General features: G+C 58.4%; 1 protein-coding gene across 1 annotated transcript; it reads right to left on the bottom strand.

Moving 5' to 3' along the window:
• Positions 1-9,158: 9,158 nt before the first annotated feature.
• LOC148592414 (transmembrane protein 203-like) lies at positions 9,159-9,575 on the bottom strand (the record flags this gene model as incomplete). Its single annotated transcript, XM_088535044.1, has 1 exon — positions 9,159-9,575. A coding segment is annotated over one exon (417 nt), but the record flags the coding sequence as incomplete, so codon positions are not given.
• Between the last annotated feature and the right edge of the window lie 376 nt (positions 9,576-9,951).

The raw sequence follows: 9,951 nt of genomic DNA, 5'->3' as shown, positions 1-9,951 counted from the left end.
ACAAGAGAAGAAGCCTGGAGAGAGGAAGACTTCCCCTGAGTAGAGGAAGATTGGGTCAGAGAGCACCTAAGGAAACTCGATACCCACAAATCCATGGGCCCTGATGGGATGCACCCCAGAGTGCTGCTGGAGCTGGCAGATGTCATAGCTAAGCCACTCTCCAGCACCTTTGAAAGGTGCCAGAAGACTGGAAGAAGGCCAATGTCACGCCAGTCTTCAAAAAAGGCAAGAAGGAGGATCCAGGCAACTCCAGGCCAGTGAGCCTCACCTCTGTCCCCGGAAAAGTGATGGAACGGCTCATACTGGCTGTTGTCTCCAGGCACGTGGAGGACAAGAAGGTGCTCAGGAGTAGTCAGCATGGATTCACCAAGGGGAAATCTTGCTTGACTAATCTGATAGCCTTCTATGATGGAAGGACCAGCTGGATAGATGAGGGGAGAGCGGTGGATGTTGCCTTTCTCGACTTCACCAAGGCTTCTGACACCGTCCCTCACAACATCCTCCTAGGCAAGCTCTGGAAGTGTGGGATAGATGAGTGCACAGTGAGGTGGATTAGGAACTGGCTGGATGGCAGAGCTCAGAGGGTGGTGATCAGCGGTGCTGAGTCTGGTTGGAGGCCTGTAGCTAGCGGGGTCCCCCAGGGGTCAGACCTTGGTCCAGTTCTGTTCAGTTTATTCATCAATGACCTGGATGAAGGCACAGAGTGCTCCCTCAGCAAGTTTGCTGATGATACCAAACTGGGAGGAGTAGCGGATACCCCAGAGGGCTGCGCTGCCATCCAGAGGGACCTGGACACACTGGACAACTGGGCGGTGAAAAACCTCATGCAATTCAACAAGGCCAAGTGCAAGGTCCTGCACCTGGGGAGGGATAACCCCAGACACCAGCACAGGCTGGGGACCGACCTTGTGGAGAGCAGCTCTGCAGAGAGGGACCTGGGCGTCATGGTGGAGGATAAGTTCACCATGAGGCAGCAGTGTGCACTCATGGCCAAGAAGGCCAATGGGATCCTGGGGTGCATTAAGAACAGCATCTCCAGCGGGTCGAGGGAGGTGATCCTGCCCCTCTACTCAGCCCTGGTGAGGCCGCATCTGGACTATTGTGTCCAGTTCTGGGCTCCACAGTACAAGAGGGATGTGGAGCTGCTGGAGAGAGTCCAGCACAGGGCCACAAGGATGATCAGGGGCCTGGAACATCTGAACCATGAGGAGAGGCTGAGGGAGCTGGGCCTGTTCAGCCTGGAGAAGAGAAGGCTGAGAGGGGACCTGAGCAGTGTCTATAAGTACCTCAAGGGAGGCAGTGAGGAGGATGGTGCTGGCCTCTTTTCCCTGGTGGCCACCGACAGAACTAGAGGTAATGGCCTCAAACTGAAGCACCATAAGTTGCACATGAACTTAAGGAAAAATTTCTTAACAGTGAAGGTGACAGAGCGCTGGAACAGGCTGCCCAGAGAGGTTGTGGAGTCTCCTTCTCTGGAGATCTTCAAAACCCGCTTGGATGCAGTCCTGTGCCACGTGCTCTAGGCAACCCTGCGTGTGCAGGGGGTTGGACTAGATGACCTCCAGAGGTCCCTTCCAACCTTCAGCATTCTGTGATTCTGCGGTTCTCGCCATCCCAGCAGAGCCGCACAGACACGATGGTGCTGAAGTAGGTGCTGAGGCCGTCGGCGGGGGCTGCTGAGCGCCTCACTGCGGCGGGGACGGCGCTCGGCGCCGGGTGATGACGTCAGCGGCAGCTCTGTGGCTCCCAGCGCAGGGCGCCTCACTGCGGCTGGGACGTCGCTCGGCGCCGGGTGATGACGTCAGCGGCAGCTCGGTGGCTCCCGGCGCGGGGCGCTCTCCTCACTCCCGGTTCCAGCGCCGGTGTCGCTGGGACCGCGATTGCCCGGTCCCCGCGTCCCCCATTCCCCCTTTCTCCGGTCCCCGATTCCTCCTTCCCCCGGTCCCTCCCGTCCCCGGTCCGTCCTTGCCGCGCTGCTCCCGTCACTCTCTTCCTGCTTCCCGCGGTGCTTCCGTCCCCGCTTCCCCCCAGTCCCCGTGAGCCCCTGTCCGTGGTGCCCCCGAGCTCTGGTTCCCGCATGGCCGGGACCGCGATCCCCAGCTCCCCCTTCCCGCAGTGGTTCCCGCTTCCCCGGTTCCCGGTTCCGCAGGCGCCTGGAGCGCGTCCCTGGCAGCGCGAAGCCCCTTCCCCTGCGGGCAGCGGGTGCGGGCGGCGGGGGCAGCGCCCGGGGGCTCTGCGCCGGGGGCGGCCGTGGCTGCGAGTGCGGCCGTGTGCCGGGCCCTGGGGCTGCAGCAGCTCTGCCGTCCCGGGCAAGGGGACAGTGCCCGGAGCGGCGGCCGCCGGCGGGAGCGCGGCCGTGGAAAGGCTGGGAGCGCGGCGGGGGCGGGAAAAGGAGCTGGAATGTGGGTCGCTGTCCCTGCGTTTGTGTCCCCTCCTGAGTCAGAGGCTTTGCTGCCTCCTGCTCCCTGCTGTTCGGCTCAGCCTTCACATCCCCTGTCCTCCCTCCTCCACCGCTCTGCTGCTCTGTGCCCTTCAGCAGACAGTGGCACCCACAGCAGGAATGAAATCCCAGTGGCCTGTGCCGGGGTCCCAGTCACAGCTGAGGGTGCACAAGGACCAGGAAATGGGGTGCTCCCAGGCTGGGTTTTCAGCTCCGCATTCTGAGGCCAGGACAGGCCATTGAGCGTCCCCGGGCCAGGGCTGCAGCCACAGGTGACCTGAGCAGAGGCCGGTGCGGAGCCAGGTCACACCACACACCGGGGACTGAGCTGCATTTTGCAGAGCACCTCCCCATGGCCAAGGCTCTTGTTCTGGGCCCTCGCCTCAGCTCCCACCATCGGCAACCCCCTTACCTGGGACGAACAACATTAAAATCCTTTTGATTCAAGAGCCAAAGAACGAGAATTTCTTTAATGCATTCTGGAAGGCATTCTTTAGAATGCCATTTATTTCTATATTACGTATTTATTTATTTATTATAATATAATTTCTATAATACTTATCTATTTATTATAATATAATTTATATATTTATAAATTTATATATTTATAAGTTTTATAAGTTAATTTATATATTTATAAGTCACCCTGCCCAAGTCAGCCGTCCAGCCTCGATGCCCTCCTACTGTCTTAGAGATGCAGCCCAGCTCCTACATGGCCATTGCATGTGGATGACAACGAGACCCACGAAGGCCACGGCTGCAGCGCGCACGGAGGGTTTTTTCCACACCAAGTGCAGCACCTCCTGTGGGATGGTGTTGGCGAGCTCCAGCGCGTAGCCCAGGCTCCAGCCGACGTCCGTGCTCCCGGCCTGCCAAAGAAGAGAGGGGCATCGTGAGGGCAGCTCTAGCACAGAGATGCCCCTAGCAGCACTGGGGCCCTGCGTGCCAGGCCTGGCACAGGCACAGCGCGTGTCCCCAAGCAGGAGGTCTCCACGAGCCTTGGCCACGGGGCTGAGCTGCACAGCTGCGTGTTAGCAGGAGTTCTGCCAGGACGAGACAGGACAGAAAGAGGATCCCAAGACAGCCCTATGTCCTGGGTGCAAGTCACATTCTCCTCCCATTTAAGGCAGTTGTGGTTTTTGTTTTTTGTTTTTTTTTTTTCTTTTTGGGGGTGGCGGTTGGCGGGCAGGGAGGGGGAAATGTGTGAGCTGGTTCCCAGAGCACAACTGGATTGGATCAGAGCCAAACAGAATAAAGCAGAAGGGATGTCCTTGAGGGCATCGGCTGGCCTTGGCTTTTCCAGATGTGCTCGGTGTTAGTTAGCATGGGGTTTTCTTCCCTGTGTCCACATGGCATGGGGATGTGCCCTGATCTTCTGGCTGCAAAACCCTCATCCCTGCTCTCTTCCTCCCCTTGCACTTTAGCCTAATAAAAGAATTCCTTCTCCTACATCATTCCTGAGGGCCAAAGACCCAGACCTTTCCTTCTGTGCTAAGTGAGTTTAAAAAGCTAAGAAAGATCCAAAAGAAAGAAAGGAACAACCACACAAACCAACAAGCACCCAGTGCAAAGAAGGGGTGGCTGTTTCAGCCTTCTCTCACCTCAGGGAAGGAATAGATTAGGTAGGTGACGCTGATCCAGCCATAAGCTCTTTCCTCTTGCCCTGTGATGATTCGAACCCCGTGGAAATCCATGGCAAACTCCTTCATGCTCTTAGCAATTCCCTCCATGCTTTGATCTGCTGCTGAGTTGTTCTTTTCCCTAAGAAGCATCCAAAATTCAAGAAACAAATGCAGTGAAATAATCCCAATGCAGAGAACCCAAGGAAGCAGTTGGCTTCCTCCTACTTTCACATATTGCAGCGTTTGGTCCTGAGCAGTTGCTGTGAAATGATGTTTGCTGCTCTCTAGCTTGTACAAGGTGTTCCTTGCTTTTCCAGGGAAAAGCAAGATGAGGTGGCACAACAGCCCTTTGGCATTCTACCTTGAACACACTCCCCTACCAGCACCCAACCACGTCTGCAGAAAGTGCGTGCCCTGGTGGGAACCACTGCCTTATGTTGCAGGAAGAAGGAAGACCAAAGCAAGAGCACGGAGCATTTCCCGCTTGGCAAGAAGCAGAGCAGCATCCTTGGCGCTCGTGGGCTCCCAAAAAGGCCAGCGTCTGTCTCTGGGCCCCCAGGGCCCAGCACAGGGGCCAGTACAGCTCAGGCCCTGCCACAGCTCCCCACTGTGCTGCCTTCCTGCCAGGGCTCCCTTGCTCAGGGCAGCTGGGGAGCTCGGCGCAGCCGGCCCCGTGCAGGATGCCGCATTAACCAGGCTGCTGGCGGCTGCCTGCAGCTTGGCCACCTCCCCTTCTCCTCAGGGCGTGCACAAGTACCTCAGGAGCCTGCTGCCTGCTGGTGCTCCAAGAAAAGCTGCTTCCTCTCTCCCTTTCTCAGTGGCAATGGCCTTCAGAGCTCTGTCCAGCCACTCTCTTAGGGACTCCAGAGCTTTCGCAGTATCGTTGGCATAGCTTGATATGCCTGGTCCTGGAAGAGAGTCAGGTCACTCGGATGAGAAACGCCCCGCTTTGGCACACTAAGGAAAGGGAAACGAGGCCACCCCAGCTGCCATACAGACACACACACAAACCCAGGGCAGCATCAAGGCCACCGCAGAGGGGATACTGACCCTGCACATTACAGAAAAAGCTCTGCCTGATCTCAGCCATGTTGTTGTCATCACCTGTCTCCCTTTTGATGATGAACAGAGTGGGGTGGGACGAGCCGGCGTCCATCTCTCGGTCCACCTGGAAGCACAAATGAAGAGCTCGTGGCTGGCTGGAAGAGCAGCAGGGATGGTGGGGCTGGAGCCCAGCCCTGCCAGGAGACCGGTCACTTTGTTCAAGCTAAGATGTCCCCAAGAGGGTGTCCCAAAGAGCAACTCTTATTGCTCTTAATGCGGAGACCCTCCCAAAGCTATGGCAGTCTCCAGCACGGCCAAGTAGAGCAGTGACAGGACAGCGCCCTTCAAGGTCTGGTCTTGAGTCTGAGATGAAGGGCACAGAGTCAGCCAGAGGGCTCGATCAGCCTGGCCCATGCTGGCTCCAGCTCCAGCAAGGCTCTTTCAGGGCCCCTGCCTTCTCTCTTCTGCCTGCATTTTGGCATGGCTGGAGAAGACTCACGCCTATGACCTGCAAGACTCATCCTAGCGAGCCCCACACACTCCAAAGCCCTAACATGAGCTCTTGTCTCATGGAGCATCTGTGCCACATGTCTGCTCTGCAGTGCTGCTCACCTTGGCCTTGGGTGACAAGGTGACCTTGAACAAGACCAGCTGACGGGCAATGAATGACTCCAGGAGCAGTAACGCCAGAACAACAGAGATCAGACGGCTCTTTTTAATGGCCATCCTGGCAAAGGACCCTGCAAAGGTCAACACAGAAAGAGAGAAATTGCTTGGATGTGATGCGCTGGGAAGAGCGTTGATGAGTTAAAGCTGCAAGGAGGCCGTTCCCCAAAGCGGCCTCCAGGTTGGCCCTCTCCTCAAGGAAGCTGCGGGTATCTTGAGGTCAATGGGCTCCTCTCACCTGCCTGCACTCTCACGCCTGCGCACTGCCCAGCACGTACACACGGGCAGCCAGGGAGGGAGCCAGGATCGCTAACGGGCAACAGTGAAGATGGGGAAAACTGACTTACTTGTCCTCTTCGTCCTGCCAGTCGCTCGTGGATACCTGACTGTCAACAGAACTCAGGCAGAGTTCTGGAATTTTGAGCTTCTCTAGGTTACCTCACGTGGGCATTGAGCAGTTGCACATTGTCATGATGACACCACACGTGCCACTTTTCACATTGCCCTTACGAATCTGTCACCTCTTAAAGAGCAACCTTGGTCATATCCCCTGCCCTGAAATTGCCCGCAGAGCAGCCGGGGTCTTGAGAGCAGCTTTGATTCCAACCAGAAGCAGGATGCCGTTGGAAAAGGAGGGATGGCCGTGCAAGGAGGGGGCCGGGGCCCTGAGCAGAGGCAGCCCCTGCTGCCTCCATCTCCTGGCAGCAGCCAGAGCTGTCTCTGAGCTGCTCCTGGCCCTTTTCAGCTCCACACCCTGAGGCCAGGACAGGCCATTGAGTGTCCCCGGGCCAGGGCTGCAGCCACAGTTGAGCTGAGCAGAGGCCGGTGGGGACACCAGGTCACACCACACAGCGGGGACTAAGTCCCTCGCTGTCAGCCCTGGCCTCCTCCTGGATCAGACCCCTTTCTGTCACAACCTGGCTGTAGCAGATTCCCTGTCAAGGGACAATCCCCATCACATAGGGAAAATGTCCGCCCCATGCCCGAGGGCTGTCAAGAAAAGGAAGCCAATCACTTATTTCATGATCATCAGAGGATCCTACAGCGCTGGGGCCATCAGCCCCATGGACATGGTCCTGCCCTGCCCCAGAGTGCTGCCAAGGGACTCGGACATGGTCGTGTTCACAGCTTCACTGCTGCTGTCTCTGCCTGTGCCCTCAGACACCATCCCCCTGCCTAGAACCTCTCGGCTCGGCCCATTTCTGGAGGACACAAGCTCTAAGCCACCAGGGTGGCTTCTCCACCCATCCACTGCTGCTCGGCTGGAGCGCTGCATGTGCCGCATAGCCCCAGCTGAACTCGGTGGCACTCCGCAGGGTCTGTTCTATGGGGTCACTGCTCTGGCTGCAGCGGCTCCCTGTGGCTTCCAAGCCCGTCCTCCTAGGGTCACATTCACCCTGCTCTGCCTGGCCAGGCAGCTCTACCCGGCACCACGTCTGTCCACACGTTCCAGAGAGGACACGTCCCAGCAGAGGCACAGAGTAACTTTGTGAAGGGGCAGAGCCAGCACAGGCAGCGAAGGGTCACCGAGCACGGTGGAGCTTGGCGGGGAAGCCCACGACTGTGGGAGGTTTCTTGCAACCATCATTGTCCCCAAATCCAGCACAAAGTTGCCTCTGGGCACCAGAGTAACGTTCGTTGTCTCACAGGTAGGTGAGGGATCCATAGTCCCGAACAGCCTCACGGCTGCAGCTAAATGACACTGAAGCATCTTTACTTTGTGAATCTCACGGTAACTTGCTGATCTCAAAGTCCCCTCGAAAGACTAAAGCCCCCTCATTCAGCCCGGCTCATTTCTAGACGGTCGAGGAGCGTTTCCCACCAAAGCTGTGACCCAGAGAAACTGCCTCCAGGAGCAGCAGCAGCTGCTCCTGCTGTGCCCCTTCGCTTGGCCCTCCCAACACCCTTAGCACTACCTTGGGGAATAGGCCTCCAACACTAAAAACTGCCTTTCTGTTCAACACCATGCAGCAGTCCCCCAGTCCCTCTGCCTCCCAGCACAATCCGTGAGACAACATTGCTGGCACCCTGAGGGCAGGAAGTGCCGCTCGGGGGGGTGGGGGGGGGGGGGTGGGTATGGACAGGAGAAACGGGAACACATTGGAGTAGAACTGCAGAAATCGGTGTTAAGATCATGGCCTCGGACTGCTCAGGACAAGCAGCAGCTTCTCTGTTTCAGGCTGGCAGCAGCTTGAGGTTTACACAGGTGCCGACAGCACATAAACAACCCCCAAAGAATTCTTACTCCAGGCGGCAGGTTTCAGTACAGAAACTTTCCAGGGGGAAAATAAACAACAACAAGAAACAAGGAGCTGTATGTGTATAATTCCCCTATCTGTAGAGTTTTGCTTTACATTCACTGGCCCGTCCAACAGGGCCTGCACATCAGGGCACATTCACACGAGAGCCGAGCGAGGCCGACGTTGGCGACGCGGCACAAACAGGGCCTTTGCGGAGATGTCAGAATCGCCGTGGCTGGAGTGAAGCCTGGTGCTGAGGCCAGCGCAGGCCCCCGGGCCCCGCGCCTGCTGCTCGGGGTTCAGCGCTGCCCCGTCCTGACGCGGCTGCTCCGCAGCGGCTCCGCTCTGGGCCGCAGCCCCGGGCACCTCATGCCCGTCCTGGCCGGGGCTGGAGTCGGGGCCGGGGCCGGCCCATAGAATCATAGAATCATAGAATGCATAGGGTTGGAAGGGACCTCTAGAGATCATCTAGTCCAACGCCCCTGCACGCGCAGGGTCACCTAGAGCACGTGGCACACGAATGCGTCCAAGCGGGTTTTGAAGATCTCCAGAGAAGGAGACTCCACAACCTCTCTGGGCAGCCTGTTCCAGTGCTCTGTCAACCTCACTGTTAAGAAATTTTTCCTTAAGTTCCTGTGGAACTTTTGGTGCTTCAGTTTGTGGCCATTACCTCTAGTTCTGTCGGTGGCCACCAGGGAAAAGAGACCAGCACCATCCTCTGCACTCCCTCCCTTGAGGTACTTATAGACACTGATTAGATCCCCTCTCAGCCTTCTCTTCTCCAGGCTGAACAGACCCAGCTCCCTCAGCCTCTCCTCGTCGGGCAGATGTTCCAGGCCCCTGATCATCCTTATGGCCCTGCGCTGGACTCTCTCCAGCAGCTCCACATCCCTCTTGTACTGTGGAGCCCAGAACTGGACACAATACTCCAGATGAGGCCGCACCAGGGCTGAGTAGAGGGGCAGGATCACCTCCCTCGACCCGCTGGAGACGCTCTTCTTAATGCACCCCAGGATCCCATTGGCCTTCTTGGCCACAAGGGCACACTGCTGCCTCATGGTCAACTTATCCTCCATCATTACACCCAGGTCTTTCTCCGCAGAGCTGCTGTCCAGAAGGTCAGTCCCCAGCCATCCGCGTCGCCCCTCAGTTCACGCGGCAGGCGCGGAGCAGCAGCTGCAGCAGGATGAAGATGGGCGCCATGACCAGCCCGTACCAGAGCTCGCGCGTGCCCTCCGCCAGCTTCTGGCACAGCAGCAGCTCGAAGACGAACTTGAGGCCCAGCACGCTGAGCACCCAGAGCAGTCGCAGCACGGCCAGCCGCTTCTCGCCATCCCGGCAGAGCCGCACGGACACGATGGTGCTGAAGTAGGTGCTGAGGCCATCAGCGGCCAAGCAGGGCCCGAGCACGGCCCGCCAGGAGAGCGCGGCGGCCGCGCCGTCTGCCTTGAGCGCCAGCACCGCGGAGCAGAGCAGCAGCGCCAGCCCCTGCAGGCCGAGCTCGCAGGTCGCCAGGCGCAGCCACTGCCCCAGCTCGCGCAGCGACAACAGCAGCGCCGCGTGACGTCAGCGCCGCGCCGTGATGTCACTGCGGCGCCGGGGGTGACTTCGCGCCTGCTGAGAGCCTCACTGCGCCTGGGACGTCGCTCGGCGCTGGGTGATATCGTCAGCGGCAGCTCAGTGGCTCCCGGCACCCCAGGATCCCCCTTCCTCCGATTCCTCCTTCCCCCAGTTCCCGCGTCCCAGGTTCCCCCTTCCCCCGGTTCCGTTGTCCCCGGATTCCCCTTCCCCCGGTCTCTGCGTCCCCGATTCCCCCTTGCCTCCGTCTCCGCATCCCCAGTTTCACCTTCCCCCGGTTCCCTCTTCCCCCCGTCTGTCCTTGCCGTGCTGGTCCCGTCACTCTCTTCCCGCTTCCCGCGGTGCCTCTGTCCCCAGTTCC

This window comes from Tinamus guttatus, unplaced genomic scaffold (genome assembly GCF_059628265.1).
Source record: "Tinamus guttatus ecotype Peru unplaced genomic scaffold, ASM5962826v1 Tinamus_guttatus_pri_ptg000608l, whole genome shotgun sequence".
Taxonomy (NCBI): Eukaryota; Metazoa; Chordata; class Aves; order Tinamiformes; family Tinamidae; genus Tinamus; species Tinamus guttatus.
Note: the sequence above shows the minus strand (reverse complement) of the source record. Positions and strands in the feature narration are given on the sequence as shown.